Genomic DNA, 26,100 nt, shown 5'->3' with positions numbered 1-26,100 from the left:
AGTTAATCTTATGAAGAATAAATTTGTGTGCTAAAAATGGCTTTGCTCAGCATGGTATTATCAGGCCATCATGGTGTGCATTTAATGAGCATTTTATTATGAGCATTAAAATGCATTACCATTAGAGTAGAGAACAGGAACGACATGGAAGCATCATACTGTTCATATACACATGCACCCTAATCTAACATTGAAGATATAGGCAAAGAAAGTCATTGTTAGAGGGTACACAAGAAGGTTCTTACAATTTTACAGTTGCACCACTAAAGTCAGATGAAATGTTTTGACTGTGTTTTTGGTTCCACTTTCTGGATTTTGAATGTCTTGGGACCGCTGCTTTACATGGAGGATGAGAAAGCTCTCTGGTTTAATCAAAAAGATTTTAGTTTGTGTTCTCAATTGGAACATGAGGTTGAGATACTTAAACGTTTATAACTTTTTGAGCATTATAAACTATATGGTCAGAGTCTGTCTGTTCTTACCTTTGTGTCGCCATTTCTTCCCTGTCTTAATGTTTTCTGGTAGGTATGTCTGGCTGGTAGGTAAGTACGTCACGTGACATACATTTCAATACACCAAGTAAGAGGGTGTGTGCCAACCCATGTATTTTTTGTTTAATTGTAGATTAGGACGTCACTGACATTGAAGATTTATTTTTCATATATTTTGTTTATTAGATTAGAAGCGATTTGTTGTGAATATTAGTATTAGTAAGACAGTTTGTTTGGTTCTTTTCTTTAGTTCTGACATTGTATTTGCGGTATATATCTCGCTCACTAATTCAAAATATTTTTTTGTATATAAAACACATCAGTTGTTCACTAATTCTTGTTGTCCAACCTTAATTTGTAGCAAAATTTACTTTTAAATTTCTGGGTAATCAAAACCACAGCTCAAGTGTGCAACCCCACTCCCCTAGACTGCCAGGGGTCGTAACAATAGTAGAGTAAGTGATGTTCTTTCCAAAGATACATGAACTGTTAATGTTGACCAAATTATTTAGCAACTATTACTGGTTTAATTGGGAAAGTGCCTCTGATGGTGTGGGAGAGTAGGACATCGATATAGTCTCGGAAAACTTTTTGCAGAAATGTAGTTCTGCATGCTACGTTTATTAAATTTGAAATATAAACCCATGAGACACTTGGTTTTCAAGACATATTTTCCAGGTTATTACATGACTGGTTTCATGTGTTTGTAAATGGAAAAACAAATATTGAACACAAAACTATTTTTCTTTCTAATTACTTCATAATGTATAACCTTTTACATTTTTAGCATGAAACTTTCTAGATAGACCATAGTAAAGCTCAAAGTATCTTCATTCAAATGATGCTTAATTTTTGTTTGTAGCTCACTAGGGACAAAAATTTTTACCATTTAAATTTAGGTATAGGAGTAAATTCCCAAATGTGAGCGCTAGTTAATAAAGTTAATTTGGGGGGTGAACTAACCCTTTTATAAGTTAAGAATTACAAGTAATGCTATTTCTATTCATCACTGAGGCCAGTTACTCTAAAACAGCTTACTAAAATGGATTCACATTTAAAAATTGCAGAATTAATCATCATTCATTTAAAAAAGGTATAAAAAAAATCACCAAACCATCAGTATGAGCATCAGCTGATATCACTCTGAATAATCAGCTGTCTATTTAGGCAGACTTTTTTTTTTACTATCAGCGCATCTGCAAATTACATTTTAAAAGGAGGTTGGTTAGACTGATACATCAGATCAATAGCCAAGTTAGACAGACAGACACCGCAGATGCAGACAGAACGACAGACAGACATAGATATTTGCATAAGCGGATCTTTCTAAGCAGAACGGTCGCTTCTCGTCTCCGGTAGCGGCGCTCAGCAGATGGTCTCTATCTTTACACCTCTATTTCCCTTTGCACTTCTCTCGTCTGTCAAAGCTGTTATTCTTAACACAATACAGCTCACTGGCTAAAGAGCTTGAAAAGCTGTTCTCCAACACACAACACACTGAGTCATTAGTGTAGACCTTAACATCGAGAGATGTATGCCGTTGCATCACTGGCACTAATTAGTCAAAAATTAATAAAAACCTTGGACTACAATAGTAAAAGAGGAGAGGAGGCATTTTCATGAAAATTCATGAATACAAGATTAATGTAACGTGACTTGTAAAAGCTTGTGCTAGTTTTGAAAGATATTTTCTTTTCTTTTTTTACAGGTTTATAAAAGGTAACAGCGTTTAACACCATTCAAAGGTTTAAACACGCTGACTACGTTTACATGGAAATCAGAGATCAAATTGTTTGCCTTAATCTAAATAAGACAATAAGATGATTAAGGTGTTTACATGAGTTGCATTTTGAGTGTTTCATTCATGATCCCGTTTTACATGTTATAGCACATTATTAACATCATTGCGTCTCTACGATATCCACGTTCCCTCTGGAGTTTCATGTCATTTTGGGTATTTCATTTTTAATTTGTCGACTTTAATAGCAGTTTGGCACTTTTACTTTCATTCAGGAACATTTCATGCATGCCCCCCATGACAAACAGGATATTGATCGTGAGTATGAACTGCTGAAAGAGTGTTGGTTAAATGTAAATTCACACCGCACGCTGTATGGGGGAGTCCTCAGCATTTCGCAATGCAGGTGTCTGTGTTCCTTCTCTGACTCGGTAGGTGCGTAGAATAGTGTCAAACAGCCGTGTGTGTATCAGTGCTTCCCACAGGTTTGAAATATACTTGTATATGGTGGTAGCTGTATTGAAACATATCTTATACCCACAACACATAAATGGTCAACTGCATGCAACGAACCAAAAAATGTGAACTATATTTGTATTTATTATGACATGGTCATACACATTTTCTTCTCAATAGGTTAAAGTTATTTTTAAAAGGCTGTCAAAAAAGTTATGCTGCTTTTTCTCTCTCTCACTAAATTTGCTTTATAGGCATGATTTTACAGTATTGCTAAAGCATTTTATACATGTATAAAGTATGTAATTTATTAATATCATTAAATTAATAAAAATGATCAGCAAATGAAAAATAAATAACAAAAAATGTAAATAAAAATAGATATTATTGCTCAAAATTATAATATTTACTACAATAAAAAGTGTAGATTATTTAGGCAAATAAGTTAATTAGCCATTTCTAATGGTGTGCTAATATTTTGCAATCAGCATATTTTATTCTCTCTTATGTATATAGTTAAGTTTATCAGAATCATTTATTAAATGATTCATAATTTAATGTTTCTCTCGTGTGGGTCTGCAGAAGACGTGAGATTGTGTGAGTGTTGACAATTCTTGCGCACACAGAACCAGCATTAGAAAACGTACAGAGTGAGAGAAGATTTTCTACTGGTTAATCAATCACGATAGTTTGGCTTTCTTGCATGGATACAAAAAAAGTATAAAAGGATGGAAATAATAGTATTATTATAATATTATTAACAGTATTATGCGTCATCAACAAATATACTTGGTCCTTAATATACCTAGGCGGCCCGCCCAAGTAAAGTCTATCTGTGGGAAGCACTGGTGTATAAACTATCCTGTGTCAAAATGCAGTGAAAACCCTACACCACAATAATAGTTTGATTACGGTGTTTACATGTCTGCATGGCACTCCAATAATATGACTAAAATTGGCATAATCCACACTCCATACTTTAATTCCATTTCCGTTTAGTTTGATTATGACTTTAATTAGATTAAGGTCATCAAATATCACTGTTTACTGTTGTAGACTCTTAATCAGAGTATTGTCTTAATCGCTTTAAACTCAGATTATTGGTGTCCATATAAATACTCAGTAAATCATTTTATTACTTTCCCAAATTCATAAAGATTTTAATAAAAGATGTAAAAGAACAAAATAAAAAAAATAAAACTATGGGACTGATGTTGAAAATGTTTAACTTGAAAAATTACCAATGGTAGACACATTATAGCACAAATGAAATGAAACTAAACAAAATGAGAGCAAATGAAATAAAACAAACTCACCGTGTGAAATAGTCATTCCTGACCAGTAGCAGGTGCTGCAGTATGGATAGAAAATAGCTCTCAGCGGCTGAGTCCTTCACAGAACAGTACAATACATTAAAGACATCCCCAATATCAGTATGCACTGTTAAGGAGCACTCAAGCACTGGTCAAACAAAAGCAACAACTGGAAACCTACAAAAGAAAAGAGCTCTCTATGGCTGCAGTGTAGATATAAACACACAGCAAAGAAGTATTGACTAGTACGGTCACAGCATGACACTTGCAAAACTCCACTAATGAAATCAAAGGGTTCAGGATAATGTATGGGAATGATTATATCAAAGAAACCAATATTATTTCGGGCAGTGCATGGTTGGCATAGATAACAATTACATTCCACATGACCATCCTAATATTTTTGGAGGTTCTCTAAGGATCAAAGTATGAGTGGGAGAAAGAAAGAGAAGAGGACACAAGGGAGGACCAGCTTTCTGAGAAGCGTTTAAGTGTGGACAGAATATGAAATGAAATTGTATGCATGCGAGCGTCAGAAGGATATTCCAGTTCACTCCTGATGTCCTCCAGGCGATGGGAGAACTCAATCATGTCCTCCTCCTTGTGTTCCTCAAAGACCTTCAGCTGGATATCCAGAGCATCATTTTTTACAACACTCAGGCTCTACATTGAGTGAAGGGCAAGGGGAAACCAGGAAGAAAAGAACAAATTAAATGGGTCACAACACTAAAACATTGATATTCTTTGATCTTTATAAAAAAAATATATATATAGATGTCTAGACATACAATTCAGAGTTCATTAAAAGGCCACGTAAACAATATTAAAACTGAATCCATGTGCACACTACAAGACTGAAGAAGTATCTGTACTTTATATTGACAAAGCTAGTCTGGAATTAATTGAAAGCAATAAACCAGGCAAATTTCACCTCTGTCCACTTGTGTGCTTGACACTGGATTGCAAAAACAGAAGTCATCTCATTTAGAAAATAATAGCAATAATGATCTCAGAGCCATGAGTACATTAACAAATAACCACCAACATTTCCACAAACGCTTATACCACAGTAAAAGTATGCTTTTTATAGTACCTCTTATGTTCAGCATCGATTGCATAGCATCACTGCAATTCATAAAGGACTCATCAATTCTACATCAAATGCTCTACTATGCATAGTTTTGTGCCTATTATACAGTGTTGAAGCACTACAGGGTAAGGGTTTATTCACACCGAATGAGTCTGCTTCTAAAAACTCGAAACATGGTGCTCTTGAATGAGGTTCATGTGATGCGATATTGTGACCATATTGTAACATTATTGAACCCATTAGAAATTGAAAAATAATATGTTGTAGTATATAATAATAATAATAACAATAATAATAATATTATGTATATTATATTATGATAAGCACTTGAAGATACATCAAATAACTCTATAATCCCCATATAACTCAAAGCCTCGTATAACATTTGATCAGAGGAGAAATGGTCGTGCCTAACTATGCCTGGTTTTCTCTCGAGGTTCTTTTCTTCTTCACTTTTGTCAATTGGTGAAGTTTGTTTCTCACTGTCGCCCTCTGGCTTGTGGAGAAGCACATCGATGGATTTGCTCTTCAGTGTTTGAACTTTCAGCAGTGAAAACTTTTCAGCAATGAACAGTTAAAAGTGCAGTAGGAGATTGCCTTCTGAAACATGTTTTGTTGAGCTGGTTGAAAGTCTCTTCACTGTCTAATAGTAATGATTAAAGTAAATGATCTAAATGTGTTTATATGTATTTTTATATCCTGGGTAAGGCATGAAACTAAAAAATGTTCATCCAATTAAATATTGTTGGCCAAACATAAATCCCATAAACCCGATAAGTAGCTGAAACTGCAAATGCAAATGTAGATTCGGACTTCTGCTCATCTGTTCACGCAGATCCGTCAAAAGATCATTTGCTAAGCGGTTAGCATTTTGGCAGATCATCTACTGCACCTTTAACTTCAACTCTAAAAACTGGACTGACACATTTTCAGTTTACTAGAACTTCTGCCTTAAGCTGCTTTGACACAATCTACATTGTAAAAGCGCTATAGAAATAAGCATGAATTGAATTGAACTGAATTGAATCAATGGACAAATTGGTTAGTCGACCCAAAAATTTGTGTCTTTGGAACACAAATTAAGATATTTTATGAGAAATCTAAGAGTGAAGTCCAGAAAACATCCCCAAAACAGATTATATAACTTCAGTCGTTCAATCAGAATATGATTAGGCTTCGAAAATACTATTGTGTAAACAAATTTAAAAAAATAACTACTGTAACAATTTATTTACTTTTTGTACTTTTTTTTTATCTTCAGTGTTAGTCAGCGACTTCCTCCATTTCACACAAAGCACAGACTTATCTAAACAGTGATTTGTGAGAAGAACGTGGGCCCTATACTGACACTGTGTGCAAAAAAAGTATTCTCATAGCTTGATACAGTAATATTCAGATTGATCCACTGAATAAACATGATCTGTTATGGGGATTTTTTGTGGTCCTTTTCTGAAATTTCAATAAGGAACCCTACTGTTTATGGAGGATGAGGCTTAGGTTTCTGAAGATTAACTAATATATCAGGGGTTTGAAATGACAGGAGAGTTTGTAATTCATAAAATAATGTTTTGTTTTTAGGTGAACTAAAACTACTTATACATTAGAAGGTCTACAGATATTAGAGCAAAAAACAGGCCCAATTCTTAGAAGTACGTGAAAAAAAAAACTGCAAAATTATATGGTTGAAAATTCTATTCAAGTGCTTTTGTCGAAAAAAAAGCATGACTAACATTTTAAGTGGACTTTAAGAAGAAAATGAGCCAAATGTGCAGAACATGGGCACGTTAAGACAAGGAAAAGAAAAGCAGTGACAAAACCGCATTTTCAGAAATTGATAAACGTTTTTAAAAATAATAATTTCACTTCCATTCCAGCTCTTTGTATTCTGCCGTCCTGTTTCCGAGGCAGTCTCTGTTTTGAATAATAAATAAGACATGCGTGAGGCAGTAATCTATCTCACTCACACACTCTGGCTTTCATTTCACACACTTCTGCTGTTTTGTTCAGGCAGTTTTGAGTCGTTTGTTGATAGAACATAACCACATTCAGAATGCCAAGAGGAGACGGACCGAGAGAAAGAGACCAATCCAATCCTGGCTGTAGGTATTGATTCAGCAGAGCGACCTCTCCTTCAGGCCTTATAAATTATTTGCAGACCCATTTTACAATATTTCACTCAAGTGGACAACTCATTTAAATATTAATACACAGGCAGTGGTCGAGCCGCTTACCGGCAGGATCTCTCGCAGGCCGCAGCGCATAAATTCATTTCGGATGTGCAGCCTGAAGTCCAACTCATCAGGAGACGTTACGAGGGCATTGATGAGCTGCATGCAAGCCACCTAAAGGGAGAAGATAAAATTCAGTAAAAGCATTCGTGTGTGTGTGTGTGTGTGTGTGTGTGTGTGTGTGTGTGTGTGTGTGTGTGTGTGTGTGTGTGTGTGTGTGTGTGTGTGTGTGTGTATATATACACATATGCAGGTCTGAGGCTGTCAATTTGAATTGCAAAGGGAGTGTAAATGTAATCATGTTGAAATACTACATTTATGTTCATTAAAAAAAAGTTTTGGTAATAATTTCCTTTTAAATGTGTACCTTACACATACATACACTCCCTGATAAAAGTCTTGTTGCTTATCCAACGTTTAGGAACAACAAATATTAACTTGACTTCTAGTTGATCATTTGGTATCAGAAGTGGCTTATATGAAAGTTAAAGGCCTATAGATTATGCTTATTATACCAAAATAAAACATGATCATGCCTCAGATTTTTACTTATTTAATTAGGACAAAAGGGTCTGACATTGCTTAGGCAAAAGTCACTTAACAGAAATAATGTACAGGATAGAATATAAAGTCATGATGCAGTGGAAAAAGAATTAATATTGTGTATGACTCATGAGCTTGGATGACTACATCCATACATCTCTGCAATGACTCAAATAATGTATTGATAAAATCCTCTTAAATGGCAAAAGAAAAGCATTCTAGCAGGACTCCTAGAGTTTTTCAAGATTCTTTGAATTCATCTTCAGTGCCTCCTCCTACATCCTACCTCAGACATGCTCAATAATTTTTAACTCTGGTGACTAGTTTGGCCAATCCTGGAGCACCTTAACCTTCTTTGCTTTCAGGAACTTTGATCTTGGAGGCTGAAGTATGAGAAAGAGCACAATCCTGCTGAAGAGTTTGCCCTCTTCTAGGGTCTGATATGTAAAGGGCAGCACAAATGCCTTGATAGCTCAGGTTGTTGATGTTGCTATCTGCTCTGCAGATCTCTCGCACACCGCCATACTAAATGTAACGCCAAACCATGACTTTTCCATCGACAAACCTGACTGATTACTGTGAGAATCTTGAGTCCGTGCTGGTTCCATTAGGTCTTCAGCAGTATTCGTGATTATTGGGATGCAGTTCAACAGATGATGCATGGGAAAAATCTACCTTCTGACACTTTTCCAAACGATCAACTAGAAGTCAAGTTATTATTTGTGGCTCTTATAACTGGGATCAACGACAAGACTTTTGTCAGGTAGTGCATACACTTCTATATTGATGTTTAGTGATGTTTAATCTGTTTGCTTGTTTGTTTGTTTGTTTGTTTGTTTGTTTGTTTGTTTGTTTGCTTGTTTGTTTGCTTGTTTGTTTTTAAACTTAGCAAGGATGCATTAAATCAGTGGTCACCAAACTTGTTCCTGGAGGGCCTGTGTCCTGCAGATTTTAGCTCCAACCCTAATCAAACACACCTGAACAAGCTAATCAAGGTCTTACTACGTATACTTGAAACATCCAGGCAGGTGTGTTGAGGCAAGTTGGAGATAAACCCTGCAGGGACACTGGCCCTCCAGGACCGAGATTGGTGACCCCTGCATTAAATGAATATAACAAAGTCTGTTGCATCTGGAATAGTGTTTACAATCAAGTAAATGCTTCCTTGGTGAGTATACAGAAAGCGTCTTCTCAAGAAACATTTTAGTTTTTTTGAATACACATATACACATTTAGAAATACATAAAATTAAACAGATTTTATACAACAAAAAATTGTGGTTTTAAGAATCTACACATTGCTGTATTCTTTATTGAGATGAAAAAATAGCAATGTTTCAGTCAAAGAACCTCAGCCTTAAACACTCGCATAGCTTAGTAAGATCTGAAACATTCAAACATAGTTTCAATTGGTGAAACCTGTTAGAGATCAAGGTCAACCACGCAGACAGCAGTGCTATCGCACAATTAAAACAAGACAACCACATTGAAGCAAACTTGCACAAAATGTGCTTAAAATTGTGATGTCATTTGCATGCCGCTATGAGTTTAGTCCAAATGGCTTGGTTTTAAAGAAAAGAGTTCAAGGTCTTGAAAGTCTGGCTGAGGTAGAAGACAGCTTGCATTCAGCTTGCAACGTATACAAGACTGCCGTTTGGATCGGTTGAAGAGCATCACTGTGGTTTATGACTCTCACAGAGAGCTCAGCCAACATAAAGGATTCCATCACCTCAGTCAAAAACTACTATTCATCTCCTCAAGCAACACAGATCATCAATTATTGATCAGCCTTCTCCACGACGTCCTCAATCACACGTGCGAGAGAGAGAGTGTTTAGTTAAAAGGCACTGGTGCATTCAGAGGACTGAGGTGTATTGAGCAGACAGTGAATTGCCCGTATAGCGGCTTGTGTCTGTACCTCATGTTCACATAATGTCTAGTGGTTTAATAATGGATTATTACTTGACGATCCACACCGTTTCCAAATTATTTATAGTACTAACTCTTAACAAAACAGGTTGGGCACAGGGTTGGTTACCAGAAGGATTTGTCAGATAAATCCATATGATATCGCAACAGCCTTATAGGATGTTCTCAAACTTGTAACTTGGTTCTCTTGGTCAATACTAAAACCCTAAACAAAACATTTAATGTAGTTTAGGTTAGCTTAGTGTTCACAATATCATTATTGAGACTAAACATCAGTATATTTTGAATGACTTTGATCTTTGTTGAGGTCACATTCCATATAAACTATTACAGGATTCATTTGGAAGCACACAAAGATCTCTGTTAACACAACAGCGATGCAGCCAAAATGGAAAGGTTCTTCCCTTGCTTTTTAAAAAGTTTCACCTTCACACAACATTTTTCAAAATGATCCTGCAGAAACGGGAAAAAAATGCTTTATTAAGTATGCCAGAGCAGTGTTTGGTGTGGTCAGCTTGTTGATAAGCAGTACCTGTAGGTAATGATGGCATTGGTGTGTATGTATTTGCTATGTGTGTATGATAGGTCTCCACTGTTGGTTGTATTGTGAAGTAAATGCACACTTAATGTAGCTGATGAAGCATCAGCAAACACTTGAGCAACAACAATACTACCATTCGCCATTGTAGTGTGTTTGTTTGTGATTTTCTTTAATCCGTGCCCATGATGTCGTTTTCAAAGACTCTCATTTTCAGGTGTTTTAACAGACGCAAAACATTTTCAAATAGTCAAATGATACTTAGCAAGCGTGAATGCACAATATTTTGACTTAATAAAAATACTTCCTAGGTGTTCTGATCATTTAAAAAACAGCATATTTAGCTAAACTAAAAAGGTACTATGACATAAATCACTTAATTCTTTTAACAAACAACTTGTAAGTGTTTGTAAATCAGATAACACTGACTTGTCAGCGTTGTACAAAGGGTTCATGAGTGTTTTAAATAGTTAATGAGTATTTTAAAATACAAACAAAGAGAAAAGTAATTTTTGTTTGTGAATTCCACTAAACAGAACTGACTTCAACAACTATTTGGTTTATCTATTCATCTATTTAAAAACTATATCCCTAACCATAGAAAAGAGGTAGGCAATAGTTCTAGGGATGCTCTGATCAGGATTTTTTGCAGTCGATGTGAACACCCTGTCATGGTGTTCGGCCGATACAGAGTACCGATTCTGATGCTTAAATCTTTCTCTGCTTGTAAACTCATAAACAAACACTTGCGATCAGTTCACGAAATCGGCCAAATTAACGAGTACCAATCAAGTTGTGGCATGTAATTATTAGCCGATACCAATCTCCAGCCAATTGATCAGAGCATCCTTAAGTATTTCTAATAGGGATGTAACGGTATTGTAAATACCGTCATACCGCAATATTAAATTTTTTCGATATTACCGAAGTCGCATGACTCGGTAAAACTATAGGTCTTCTGAGAAAATTTGCTCAGGCGAATGAAGCGAACGGGAGGTAGCTGAAACTTCATTTCCCATCAGCCCCGGCGTGGCCATAATCCTTTGCGGTCTGTTGTCGCTACAGATCCAGTAATGCGGAAATGGAGTGTGCTGCTGGTAGCGGAGATGAAAAAAAGATGGAAATGATCGAACCTAAAGCGGGTGTTGTCGCCGCGCGCGTGCTGAATAGCGGTGCTGTCGCGCGCGTTCTGATCAGCTGTGTTGTGGCGCGCGTATTGTAAAGCGCCGAGGGGGGGTTGAGCGCGCATACTCAAGAGAGGTGTTATCGCGCGCCTACTGAAGGGCTGGACTGGACGGAGGTTGTGTCGCGTCGCGGGGGCACTTTTGATCGTTTTGGAAGGGCATTTTCTATCCAAGACTAAAAAGTGCATGTACACTGCACAGGTTGAGCCCTATGTGTGCACGTGCCTGCAAGTTGGGGAATACGACTAATAACAGTCATGGGGACTGCAGAAACACAGCACACTGTTCAGATTGATGCAGACATTGACTTGTACCGCAAAGAGATCTCTATCTCACTCATGGTTTGTCCTCTCAAGTGGGGGAAAGACAATGCACAACGTTACCCCACTGCTGTCAACATGGGCCAAGTCATATCTCTCTTGTCCCAGAATCCTCAGTCCCAAATGAGAGGGGTTTTTTCTGTTGCAGGGGACATTGTAAATACCCAGAGATACCAGCTTTTACCAGATTATAGTTATATGATAATTTTCCTTTAAACCCATCTCTATCTAAGTGAGTGATTAAATGTTAAATGTGATGAGTTTTTAACAATACTAAATTGAAACTTTATTTTTTTTTACATGGTTTAATAATTTTTTGTTATTAAAATTGAAGTTCCTGTTTCAAAGTTAACAGATAGATGGCTAATTTGTATGTCATTGACACTTTTGGCACTTTTTTGGAGTATTTTCAAAAGTTTTTTTTTTCTCCTGTAAATGATTCAATAAATACCGTACCGTGACATTCATACCGAGGTATTACCGTACCGTGAAATTCTGATACCGTTACATCCCTAATTTCTAATGTTAATCTTAAAAGTCAAAACACAAGACAATAATTAATACAAATTACAACATGCACACGCATCATTAGTTTGCCAATCAGACTATAATGGTTGGGCTGTATTCACTAAAAACAAGTGGTTCAAAAAGTCAACAGTCTGTTATTCGAAGAATTAATATTTTTACTTAAGTGCTCAAATATTAGGATGTATATTTAACCCAAAACACAAGGGTCAAAAAAGATGACAATGAATAAAAATTGTGATGGGCTGTTAGAAAAAATATAAATAAATCCTGTTCAGTCCTTTACGAGGCCTGTTAGTGCAAAATAGGTCTTTCATAAGGAGCAGCCTTTAATTTAACAGTCAATGGCACTGTATTTTTCATATTTGTGTGGCTCAGCGTCTGAACAGTGGAGGAAATCTCTGCAAAGTTGAGCCTATAAGAGACACTTGCTGACAGCTCTCATGAAGGGAAGGAAAAACATATCTACCATTAATAACTTTACTCTCTTCTTAATCTGCCTGCTCAGATGCACGGCAAGAGATGGGAGTGGTGAGAGAAGAGGATGAGGAGAGAAAGAAAAAAAAAATGCATTCCTGTGAGAATCGCTTACCCTCCATTAGCTCAGACTAATACAGTGCTAAAAGAAATATCCACTAGACAGACATGAAAACAGAAATTATGTAGCGATAAAAAAACATGCTGAATCATTTACTAACTCCCATGGATAAGCGCAGACTCGAGCAAAAAAAGAAAATACTCTGTATCCTCAAGCTTGAAAAATTCCTCAAAAATAAACCTCTCAAGTGCAGTGTACGGCTGACCCTGAGCGCTCCCTGCCTCTCACTGCTACATAAACAAACTGAACTTTATGCAGTCTGAGTATTTGTCTCCAAGAGCATCTATTTGAAGATACAACCCCTAAATATCTCCAGCTAAAACTGGAGAGTGGAATGAAAAAGAGAGGCTCCCAAATAGTTCCCAGCAATAAGAGTCTTTGATAAATGATGTATGTGGTTAAGAAGACATCACTGCTGACTATTAGCAAACCCAGAACAATAACCAGTCAATCAATACAGTTTACTAGATGCTTCAAACAATGGGGTTCATGGAGATTAACCAACTTTTCCTAACCTGTTTTCTTCCCTCATTTAAGCAATAACAATTCAAATGAGAGAAAACAATGGATAAGAGTCTGTTTCCTGTGTGACCTGCTTAATGTAGTGCATCTGATTGCTTACTATTAACTATTCAACACTATAAAAAGCTTTTGAACTGGAGATATAAGTGTGTTGTTAGCATGCTGAACATAATATTTGGCTTTAAGTGCTCTATCCACTAACATTCTGCTCTCTACAGGTCACAGTAAAGCATTCACTTCTGCCATTAAGTCAAAAGGATATATGTTTTGGTGAAAATCTAACTGCTGAGTTGGTGTTTTATGCTGAACGCAGGATATGAGGTAGTATGTGCAAACGCTATGCATGTTTTAAGGGAAAGCTCAGTGCCTCTTTTTCACCTCCCTCTGCTACCAATTAAACTAAAACACTGCTACTTTGATCATCCTCAACAATGAAGCGGCAAAGTGAACACAGCTGAAGCTGCGCATGCCGTTCTGTAGGGCCAGCACACTGCAGAGGAGCTGCTCTCAAAGATTAGGCACACACTAACATGCAACAAGACAACATACAGATCAGATTTTATTTAGTAGACAAACACAATAAGCTAGAAGATACCTGCATGCTCACTGTACACAGACAGGCAGATATATAGACAGACAGACAGACAGACAGACAGAAAGACAGACAGACAGACAGACAGACAGACAGACAGACAGACAGACAGACAGACAGACATAAAGACAGGCAGACAACCAGACAGACAGACATATAGAAAGACAGGCAGACATATAAACAGACAGTAAGGCAGACAAATAAACAGACAGATAGAAAGACAGGCAGACATATACACAGACAGAAAGGCAGACAAAGAGAAACATGGAAGCAGACACAGATAAACTGACATTTATACAGACAGGGATGCAGACACACAGATAAGGAGACAGTCAGACATGCAGACAGACAGACAAGGTAGACACACAGACAGATAAGCAAACATATATGACAGACACGGAGGCTGACACATATACAGTCAGACAGGCAGACAAACAGGCAGACAGACAGACAGATAGGCAGACAGACAGACAGAGACGCAGAGCCAGACGTATAGACAGTCAGACATACAGACAGACAGGGAGGCAGACAGTCATACATATAGACACACAGACAGACAGACACACACAGACAGACAGACACACACAGACAGACAGACAGACAGACAGGCAGACACATAGAAAGACAGGCAGACTTATAGACAGACCGGAAGGCAGACAGGCAGACACATAGACAAGCAAACATACATGACAGACATGGAGGCCAACACATAGACAAGACAGGTAGGCAGACAGACACATAGACAGACAGGGAGGCAGACACAGACAGAACAACATATAGAGAGGCAGGGATGCAGGCAGATACAAACAGACAAATAGACAGACAGGGAGGCAAACTATCAGACATGTAGACAGACAGGGAGGCACACAGTCAAACATATCAACAGACAGGGATGCAGACAAACAGCCAGACACATAGACAGATGAAGGCAGACATATAGATAAACAGACAAACACAAAGGTTGACAGACACCAACAGACATACAGACAGACAGTCAGATACAAAAACAAAAGCAGGTAGACAAACAAAAACATAAAAAGTATCATGGTTTCAGAAAGGCCATTTACATAAGCAGATTTTTAGATTTTGAAACCACTTTAATTATATATAATTTAAACACAGAACATAGAATTCATTTTCCATTGCTCTGATTTAGTCATGATCTATCCTGTTATTAAAATCAACTGCAGCTTATGCATCAAGAATACCAAACAAATGTGATATAAATTTCCCGTTGGAGTACTTGAGTAAACTGTCCCTCACAAGATTTGTGGTGCACTTCTGTCCTATCTGCGGGCACAGGGCTAAACACAACTAATCAAATTATTAATTATTTATGGAATGGCTATGTTTAATCTCATCAGGGATGTTTGACTAATGCCAGTTTATGCTTTACAATGCAAATGAAGAGATATAACTGGCAGCACTAATCTCTGCGCTTTACAAGTATCCTGAGCACCCGAGTGTGCTTGCTAAACAAAAGGTCATGTTGACTTGTCAGAAAAAGACTGAAAATCAGGTTATTTTAATAATGTTTCATTCATTCAAATTAAGCACAGTGTTAATGCCTGCATAAGCACCGTGCAGCTTAAGGGAGCATTAAGCATCTTCACTTATATAAGCTTTTCTAGTATAAAGGACTGGTCGTTAACAAGCAGACTTGCTCATTTGTTTTCTGATCTTTTTCAATGTAGGCCTCTATACACAGACGCCAGGGGATTTTAAAGTGTAAATTGCATTTTAGAGGTGATTCAGGGCCTGTGACTTCATCGTTATATTGAAGTCACTATCAAGCAAATTGCTGGTGCTTCATCTCAGCATGACCATTTACTGGCCCTCAACTCTCCGAGGGAAACTTTCAAAATGCAATGGTATATATAAAGTAAATGTATTTCCCCACCTGAGCAATCCACACAACACCAGTCTGTCACAATAGTGTGAACAGCGCTGTGAAAATGGGTACTGTTACTTTATACTGAAGTGTTAATTAACCGGCGACTAGGGATTCTAAACATTAATGTGTGCAACCACTGAATTAAAAAAAATCTTAATTATTATATTTAGTGTTGTAACATAAAAACTCACTTAAAGAGAATAAATATTTAGCTAAGAATTGTACTCAGGTTTCATTTAATAATCTAACTTGTAGAAATGAATAGCTCCTTATATTTTAAATATATTAGTAGTATCACAGATTGGTTTGGCAAAAGTTCATTACATACTAATATTGGAAAAACAAAAGAGCTATGTCTGGGTAGTCAAACAAGAGCAGTTGATATAGATTTTATAAAGCAGTCATCATGAAGGGAAAAATAGTAGGGCAGAGGTCCGTTCTTCGTACCTCGCTTAAATGATCTTAAATGATTTGGCATATTCTGGATCTTTTAAATTTGGATAACTGATCTCTGGCTAATTTCAAACAAGTTCACGAATCAGATTAAAATGGAGCAACTGATCTGAGATCACTGTGTGTGTTGTGGAGGACAGAGCTATCGATCCTCGAAATCATGATCAGCATTGCAATGATTGGCTGACGGCACAGCAGCATTTGTTGTGGGCTGCAGGCTTTACACTTTCATGTGTCAGAAGTATTATATTTTTAGTTTTACATTTTAGATTGGACATTCTTCATTATAGTAGCCGAGGCCTATTCAAGTTTCTTAATCGGCGTAAGGAATTTAAATAAATTTTTGCATAAAACACACATTTTGTTATTGGATGCCGGGGTTAAACCCTACTTTTTTTTAAAGGACATCCTGGGACTATTAACGATTTAACATCTCATCTGAAAGACGGAGCTCACTGTGATGTATAGAGTCCCTGTCACTATACTGGGGCATTAGGACCCACACAGAGCGCAGGCTGAGCACCCCTTGCTGGTCTTACTAACACCACTTCCGGCAGCATCCTAGCTTTCCCATGTGGTCTCCCATCTAGGTACTGACCAGGCGCAGCCCTGCTTAGCTTCAGTGGGCGACCATGTGAGAGTTCCTGCGAGCTAAATATTGATTGTAAGAAACTAATCCTAAACTAAAACATTACTCGTATACTTTAGAAAAATGTTAATCCAGAAGGTGTCGCCTATACAACAGAACAAATAATAGTGCTGCCTTCATTACTGCAGTAAACAAAGCATTGTGACATCAAATATAGCAGAATTTTATCAATTTCTTAAGTTCACAGCATCCCAGAATTTCAAACTTTAACATACAACTATAATTATACAATTGTATATTCAAAAATAATTACCTTGTAACAGCATTTAAGTATTTTTAAGGGCCTAACATTTCTCTAAATTGATTTATCCACTTTTAATATTTAAGACCCCACGGACAACAAGTTTTATGTGATTGCTGTATAAATGTATGCAAGTTACTAGTGTTAAAGACCAATTTCCTTTCTCACAAAGCAGAACAGACAATAAAGTTTAAACTAAACTAAATGTTTCATATTTACTAAGTGTACTGACTGAAAAAGTCAAATATAAAAAAAAAATATATATATATATAATATATAAATATTTATATATATATATATATGTGTTTAATAAATCTCACTATACACTGAATAGGGGGGGAGCAGAAAAATTGCGTGTACACAGGTCACAGTGATCCTATTTTCAGTTTCTATAGAAAGTGCCACCAATTCAACTCGGGAGCAGTTTTCAGTTGCAGTTATCAGAGGTATAAATATGTATACCTGTATTTTCAAATAGGAGGTCAGGAGGGTGTTGTAGGGAAGATGAATGAACAAGAAGCTATATGAAGAGCGGTGATCGCTTACCTGTAACTGGACGGAGCGAACACTAAGGCCTTGGACGATTGGGTTAAATCGGGCCACCCCTCTTCCTTCTGTTGCCGTGGTGATGGCTTCAAGGACCTTCTCCAAACTTCATGCAGGAAATAAGCAAAAAGTTAGGGTCACGGCTTTGATTTGCCTTTACATTTTTCATAGCGGGTCATGCTGGGCTTGCACATCTTATCAGTATGGAGGACGCCTTGAGTGCACTTACTGCTGCTAATATACCTTTCACCAAAGACAATTGGTCCTTTCAGTGTTTACATGGAGCTTATATTTAAAAGATGAAGTAGTCATGATGAATGCTTTGTGCGTGTGAGCTAAATGTACGCTCTGCTTATAAGCTGAATGCAAAAAGACCAAACAGAATACAAAAGAGCAAAAAGGCTCAGTAAGAATGTGCACAAGGCTATGCGACTACATAAATAGTCCTCGCAGAAAGCGTTGCTTCAAAATAAATAATTAAAGAAATTGTAAAGTGAGAGTTTACATCAAACAAAAAAATGCTAGTATCATGACGCCATTGTGTGTAAGCTCAACAAACGGCAACCCAAAAACACACTGGGCCACTTAAAAAATATATGAAATGAATATCTGATGCTCCTTTTGATGACGCTGATGTTAAACAAAATTACAATGGGGACATTAAAGTCTAATAGAAAATCTATAATTGAGGGGGTTTAAATAATGGAAGGAGGCTGAAATCAGAAAGAACAATAATTGCATCATAATCTAATTGATTTCAACTGGAAAGAAGCGAGGCGGGAGGCTTACGTATTTTCTTCTCCCACAATGCAGATTGCAGAGAGCAGTTTGACCACATCTGTCATCATGGCCGGCTGACAAGGGTCAATGGCTTGGGCCAACAGTGCCAGACTCGTCTCCTCTCCAAGGATCCGCTCAAGTCCATACTGCAGACACAAAGAAAACATTATGCAATCCATCGGCTTCCCATGATGTTTTCTCAACGTAAAATAGCAAAGTTGTATTTAAATAAAATCTATACAAGATGGATGGCACAAAAATAAAATACAAATACAGATATCCAAAAATAAATCAATTAAAAATATATTAAAATAAACAAAAACAATCACTAATAAAAACAAACCAAAACATAACAAAATAATAATAATAATAATAATAATAATAATAATAATAATAATAATAATAATAGTAATATAATAATAATAATAAATGTATTTATACAGTGCCTTTCCAGAGTTCAAGGACACTTTACAAAAATGTGAAAAAAAGAGATAGTACAAGCAGACATTAAAAGAAAAATAAATAAGTAGAGACAACATTAGCTACACAAACATACAGGGAGTCAAATATAACAAAATGGAAAATCAAACAGTGGTCAGTTTGTCAGATCAGTAGTGAAGCATTCAGAAAACAAATGAGTTTTAAGTAAAGATTTGAATTCAAAGATATTATTAAAAGAATGGAGTGAACTTGGTAGAGAGTTCCAAAGTTTGGGTGCAATAACACTAAATGATCTGCCCCTCATTAAAGAAAGGTGGTACCGAGGGACAGCAAGTAAGCCAGAGTCAGAGGAATGCAAAGAGCAAGTAGGGGTGTAGGGGACAAGCATGTTTCAAAGACAAGAGGCTATATAAGGGTGTAAATACAAGGATTAGAATTTTGATTTTAATATGGTATGCAAAAAACATACAGAAACAAGAAAAAAAACAGAAATAATCCAAAAGCAAAAGATTTAAAGCTGTAAAAACTTTTCAAGAAAAAAACACGAAGGAATAAAATCCAAAGTGGTAATTATGGAGAAGAGTTTCATGCTTAAAATTAGAGGTGACTTATTCAAAAGTGGAGAAACCAAAGAAGGACATAAATGTAGCCTGTTGCTTTGTCCTTGAAGTAAATGACAAAACTGCGATCAGGGATATGTTAATAGTAGCGTGAAAGAGAGAGGGAGGGTAAAAAGAGAAAGAAATGGCAAGCATAAAGGTGAATGAAGAACACAGACACAGGACAGAAAAGCCTTGGGGGTCTGGAACGACAAGAGAAGATGGAGACCCGCAGAGAGATGCGAGGAGTCAAAGAGGGGAGAATATCCACGTCTGAACACAGGGGGGTTCGGTTAATGACGACCGCAGCGCTAACACCACAGGACCCATTTCTCATTAATTCCAAACACACTGATGTAACTTAAAAGACAATATTTCTGTGCTTGGTCAATCTTGAGGTGTGAGAGATTCACTTGGTGAAAAATGATTCACAAAAGTTGATTTTTTTATTGTCAAAAACTGAAAGACTATAAAGATTGTTGTATTGACAATATAAGCACACTCTGTGCTCATCTGGTGCTTTAAATCCACAAACTTCCAAAGACTTCCTAAAACTGATTCCAATTCTGATTCTGAATGTTTTATGATTCACCATCTGAAAACAAAAACTGAATATATTTCAAATAAATTAGTTTTAATTCACTGTTATCAGTATAGTCAAGATGTATACCCATTGACTTTATTTAAAAAATATTATTTTTATAACCGAATGTGGGCGGCACAGTGGCGCAGTAGGTAGTGCTTTCACCTGACAGCAAGAAGGTCTTTGGTTTGAGCCTCGGCCCATGTTATTCAGCATTTCTGTGTGGAGTTTGCATGTTCTCAATGTGTTTGCGTGGGTTTCCACTGGGTACTGCAGTTTCCCCCACATGTCCGAAGACATGCAATATAGATGAATTGGGTAAGCTAAATTATCCGTAGTGTTTATTTGTGAATGAGAGTGTAAGGATGTTTTCCAGTGATGGGTTGCAGCTAATAAGGCATCTGCTGCATAAAACACATGCTGGATAAGTTGGCAGTTGATTCCGCTTTGGCAACCCCAGATTAATAAAGGGACAAAGCAGAAAAGAAAACAAATGAATGAATAAATGAGAACCGAATGTTTAACTTTTGCCCAATCCCAATTCTACCCCTTCACCCTTCCCCTTAAGCCTGGTTTACACTTCTGCATCAAGTGATCGATGTGACCCACGGCGCATGCAGTGCGCGTAGCTGTGCATTTATACTTCTGCGAGCTGTTTCTAGTGTTCTGCAATAACACTTCCGAAACACTAGCTGGCAGTGAGGTGTTAATGTTCCTCTGTGTCGAGTTTCTTCGCTGGTGTTTTGTTTTTTTCTAAAAGCTTTCTTAATGTACAAGTGGCTCAAACTCGCTCATTTTGAGGCAGGAACCGGCGGAGGTGCAACAACTTTAACCATGAGGTAAACACAAAACAAAACTTTCCATCCGGAGCTCCTTCACAGGACTCCACACTTGTAAACAATCGCTTCATCAGGCTTGCACAGCTCTCGGTCCTACCCAGACTCGTCAGTGCTAAAAAGCAGACAAATCACAGAGCTTGCGCTACTCGTCATTGTGACGTGTAGTTACATTTTTTGAGAGGTGCGCGTCAGAGACGCCGACGGCCACGGCGTAGGGCTGTGCTGCGAAATAACATACGCGTGCGCTTGACGCAGAAGTATAAATCAGCCTTTACCCTCCTGGTTTTGAGTGTGGTCCTGAAAAATCTTCATTCGCAGGGTTATCTACCCCTTCCACTTAACCCTACGCCTTCAAGCTAAAGTGAATTGGGACACCTCTACCCCTCGTTTTGCGTTTTCCTATGAAGGGGTAGGGGTGTCCCAATTCACCCTTCAAACGAAGATTTTTCAGGACCACACTCAAAAAGAAAAGAAAATTTCCCAGAATACACCAGCCACAACGGCAGGATATTACATCCGGAAGAAAGGAGATCCACAAATTAGTTTTTTTTTTTTGTCATCATTACGAATTTTTCAACAAACAAGCACATGTTTTTATATATTTATAACCACGTTTAAGTTTTACCATCATGCTTTAAAAAAAAAAAACGCTAAAATAAAAACCGCTAAATTTTGTGCAGGTGTTGTAGTGCTGTTCCAATTCTTAGGGGTACATTTTTAAACCCTTCCCCTTCACACTCGGTTTTAAGGGGCAAGGGGAAGGCGTAGGCATACAAAATTAGAATTGGGATTGGGCCTTTACCATCCCTAGTGTGCCTTAAAGAGTCAGTTCACACAAACATGAAAAATTACTGTTCATATTCTCATCTTTACACCAACCAAAGTCTTTATTTTTTTCTTCAACAAAACATCGAAATGATTGAACCTCGGTCTTTGTTGTTTTATATAACAAAAATAAATTTTACTTTCTTACATCAAGTACAATTAACTTGTCAATATTATGTCAAAACATTTAACCTAACACTCCTAAATATATGAAGTAAAAGTTGATTATCTTTAATTTTGCGTCTACATTTACTTAAATGAATCACATCAAGATCTTGTTTTTGCAGAAGGAACATTTGCTTTTACCAATTCAAGCAAAACCTATTAGAAACAAATTAGTACATTTGGTTTAACTTAAATTAGGATAAACATTTCCACTGACTTAATTCCTTTTTCCTTCGGCTTGTCCCTTAATTCATTCCACAGCAGTTTTCTGTATGCCCTTCCAGCCGCAAGCCCATACTGGATTCCATCATTTATACACACTTATTTACACACATACACTACGACCAATTTAGTTCATTCAATTCACTTATACCGCATGTCTTTGTACTGTGGAGGAAACTGGAGCACCCGAAGAAAACCCATACTAACACGGGGAGAACATGCAAAATGCCAAGACTATAAACATGAGGGCAACTCTTCTGCATTGTGGTAACCTTAAAACTAAAAAAAAAAAAAAAAACATACTCAAAATAATAAAAATTAATCTAAAAAGTCTTTCTCTCAAATTTAAACACATAAGATCGCTTTTATTTTCAAAACATTTTCCCATTTTCCTTAATTCAATCCCATGGAAAGCATGCTGGGACTTTCACATCTATTACTACATATTATTAAATTAAATGTATATTACATTATTCAAATTGACTTAATATTACTAGGTTTATAACAATTAGAAAATATTTCATTAATACATGAATATTAATATTTAACGCTCTCCACTTATTTCATTTATTACATCGAGTACATGTGTACATATTAAATATTTTACTTAGAAAATTCTAGTTATCCTTGACATTTAATAATAATTGAATATTGAACACAATTTTTCACTTTTGGGGAACTATCCCTTCAAATTGCTAGACAAAAAACTAAATTCGGGACATCATGGCAGAGTAAAATTTAAAAGACCCAAATCCTTTACCATCTTAAATCGTCACAAAAAAAGAAGAAGAAAAAAAGAAAAGAAAACTTGACTCAACTTTAGCAATTTTCCAGACATGAATCACTTGGAGAGAATTAATGTCTGACTAAAAAGCTATAGGACAGCAAATTCACCAAGTTGTGTTAATTGCTTCATAACTCATGCCAATTAATGGCTTCGACTGCCATATCTCAGGCTTGTTGTCATTCAGAACAGATGTTTGTGCAGTTTTTTTTTTATGCAGACTTAGGTATGAAAACATCCTTCCCGTCTCAGAGGCACAGGGGAGATAACACGTTATCACAGTGTTTACGCGCAGTAATGGATGTAAACATATTTGAGCCATTTTCTGTCTTCATTCCGCAGGAGTTGGTGACAGCTGGACGGGAGCACCTGGCTGGGTGGAATATGTCCCATGATGCCGCGGGGCTGAAGTGAGAGGTCTGGAGTGGTGACAGGCCTCTGGGTAAATAAGGCTCTCGGCACCTGTCGGGTGCTTGGGATTACACCAGACCTTTAGAGCCGAGGGGTATGTGCAGTAGATTTTGAAACTCACAGACTGGGATCTCCGGCAAAGTAATTCCCAAAATGACTACGCAGAAATAGATAAAGTAAGTGCTTTTTTTTCTTTGATCCTAGAAAAACAGGCCTGAGGAAAACAACGAAGGCTTCAACCCATTTATATTTCTTCAGTGGGTGACCATGACAGATTTCCAACTGAAAGATTCACTGATGCGCTTAATTGCTTTGCTTCCATTTTAAACAAATGGCATGTCAATTAAAGTCAATGATGAGACAATTGAATACAATCACAGTAAGAAAAAACTAAACTTGTGAAGCTCTTCAGAAAAAGAAAACTCAAAACGGGCTGTAGATAAAGACGGGATTTAAACAATGTTAAAATGTTCTGAAGTATCTTTCGTCCACTTTAAGGTCATTACTTTATTCCAGAATGAAAATTGACTTTTTATTTACTTTTTATTATAATTAGTGAAAGAAAAAAAATTTTTTTTTCACACATCTCAAGTGAGAGCAAGGTGTTTCCATGTATAAAAGCAGTTCTCAATGTCTACATCAAAAGGCCCAAATCTGAATTTTTATTAAAGTCAAAGGTCCGGAACCAGTAATATTGCATAATAAGCATCCATAACATGCATCACAAGTCAACACTATTTATTTATTTTTTAAATGAAGTGGTATTTGCATTCAAAACACATTAAATACAATACAAATGTGGCAAAATCACTAATATAAGTGCATTTTTGTACAAAACACACCAAAATGTAGGCCAGTAGTATCTGGATGCAGCCATGATGATGCAAGCTGAGACTGCATAACTCAATGGAGCTAGTGTCGTCAGTGTGGGGGGTAGGGTTAGGTCTGGGCATTAAAAAGCATTGCATGCAGGCCAACTGCACCAGTCTGCATCTAGACCTTTCCCCAAAAACAAATGATAAATACAAAAAGGTGGTTAATGAAAACTTTAGGTGTTGCAGTTTTGCGGTCCTTATATCTGTATTTTGCGGATACTGCCATTCAAAATGTCCGGGTTTCATTTCATAGGGGTGTTTCACATTTCCACGCTTCACAAATCAAGCAGAATGGCTTTGTGCTGGCTTGTGGCAAAATAAATGCATACTTACCTGTCCATTCAACTTTGAACTGTCTAATCTCTTCAAGTTTTTTTTTTTTTTTCCGTGAGACTGTTATCTTCATCCATTCAAATGATCGCTTAGCTGTGGTGCGTTTAAGCAGCCCGCTCGATCCCGTGAAGCCTTGTATGATCACTGGATATCATGACAACAGAGTCATGCAGAAAAACCTTCCCTTCGATATTATTACGGGCCGTATTTTTTTTTTTACAAAAATACAAAACAACTAAACTGTTGATTTACAAGGTTTATGCATTTATCAATAAAGGAAATTCACAATTTGAATCCTTTACGCATGGTCTTGCAATACAAAATGGAGTCCGGTCCAGATTGAATACCCTCGCCGGAGTCCAGACTTTGAGAAGCCCTTTTGTATTATATATTATTACAGTTTTTGTGTCAAATACATCTTTGCAAAAAATTATATTTTTTATATGACAGATCAAAATCTGATATTCAATTTGTTGCATGTTTGTTTTGCATAAAACTGAGGGTTATTGAGTGCATCTTATACTGTATTCTAAAATTATCTGATATTAAGTACCCCGCATGCATAAATACCGCACATGGTCCTCCTGAATGGTTCTGTAGTCCTTTGCGGCGACACGCCCATCTAGCACAAGTACTGGGCTTAGGGAATGCCATGATATTGCAATCCAAACCATCACTGTTCCTCCCACATGCTTCATTCTAGGCATGCAACAGTCTAGATCAGTGGTTCTCAAACTGTGGTACGCGTACCACTAGTGGTACGCGGGCTTCCTCCTAGTGGTACGCGGAGGAATCGCCAAATAATGAAAGAAACAATTAACACTTTTAATCCTTTGATGCGTAATATAACATCGATGTGATCAGCATTGTCTGCTTGGTGAAGCGTACGATCACAACGCTGTGCTTAAAATGTTTATTTTAGTGCTTTGTGACATTAGCTGCTGAAAATCAGTTTCAGAAGTTTAAGAATTGATTCTGAAGGGTGATTTGACTGACATGAAAAGTAGCCAATCACAGTCGACCTTTTCTAGTCGCGTGAAACGTAAGGGCGGGACAAAGGCTTTCTGTGTTGCAGAGACAGAGAAAACTACTTAAAAACAAATGTTTTGTTGAAATAATGCTTCTCGGATGTTTTCACTATAGAGATGTCTAGCAGAGTAATTAAACCGCGGACATATTTCCTGCCTTTTTGATGATCTACAAACACGTTTCGCTCTCCGAAAGCCAGTCTCTCGCCTCTGACCTGTCACTCCTCTAAATACATTCTGAATGGCGGCGCGGGAATAGAGGTATTGCGCAATTACTCATTTCTGCAAATGTGGCGAGTGCTTTATTTTAACACGAGAGCGCATTCATGTACGCAAATCGCTAAAACAGATATGCTAGCTCCTAAA

General features: G+C 37.0%; 1 protein-coding gene and 2 long non-coding RNA genes across 12 annotated transcripts in view; 2 read left to right on the top strand and 1 right to left on the bottom strand.

Moving 5' to 3' along the window:
* LOC137496713 (uncharacterized) overlaps nucleotides 1-26,100 on the top strand; it is a 473,958-nt gene that overhangs the window by 160,342 nt on the left and 287,516 nt on the right. The gene's annotated exons all lie outside the window — the stretch shown is intronic.
* The window catches only part of diaph3 (diaphanous-related formin 3), a 478,885-nt gene that overhangs the window by 301,166 nt on the left and 151,619 nt on the right, over nucleotides 1-26,100 (bottom strand). For all 9 annotated transcript variants that reach the window (XR_015501887.1, XM_087272225.1, XM_087272219.1 and 6 more), the window contains 5 exon segments: nucleotides 18,639-18,775; nucleotides 17,850-17,955; nucleotides 7,320-7,430; nucleotides 4,543-4,661; nucleotides 4,002-4,118 (listed from right to left, as the gene is read on the bottom strand). Coding sequence is in view for 8 of the 9 variants with exons in the window: in XM_087272225.1 (XP_087128351.1) it covers nucleotides 4,002-4,118; nucleotides 4,543-4,661; nucleotides 7,320-7,430; nucleotides 17,850-17,955; nucleotides 18,639-18,775 (590 nt within the window). In the remaining variant the exon portion in view is untranslated.
* On the top strand, nucleotides 8,241-25,279 carry LOC141376634 (uncharacterized). Of its 2 annotated transcripts, XR_015502771.1 has the most exons (4): nucleotides 8,282-8,622; nucleotides 13,693-13,795; nucleotides 23,430-23,592; nucleotides 23,703-25,279. It is a non-coding gene; the product is annotated as an uncharacterized LOC141376634 (long non-coding RNA). The 2 variants fall into 2 exon arrangements; XR_015502772.1 differs by lacking the exon at nucleotides 13,693-13,795 and having other exon boundaries at nucleotides 8,241-8,622.

Source organism: Danio rerio, chromosome 11 (assembly GCF_052040795.2).
Source record: "Danio rerio strain M-AB ecotype USA chromosome 11, GRCz13ab, whole genome shotgun sequence".
NCBI lineage: Eukaryota > Metazoa > Chordata > Actinopteri > Cypriniformes > Danionidae > Danio > Danio rerio.
Note: the sequence above shows the minus strand (reverse complement) of the source record. Positions and strands in the feature narration are given on the sequence as shown.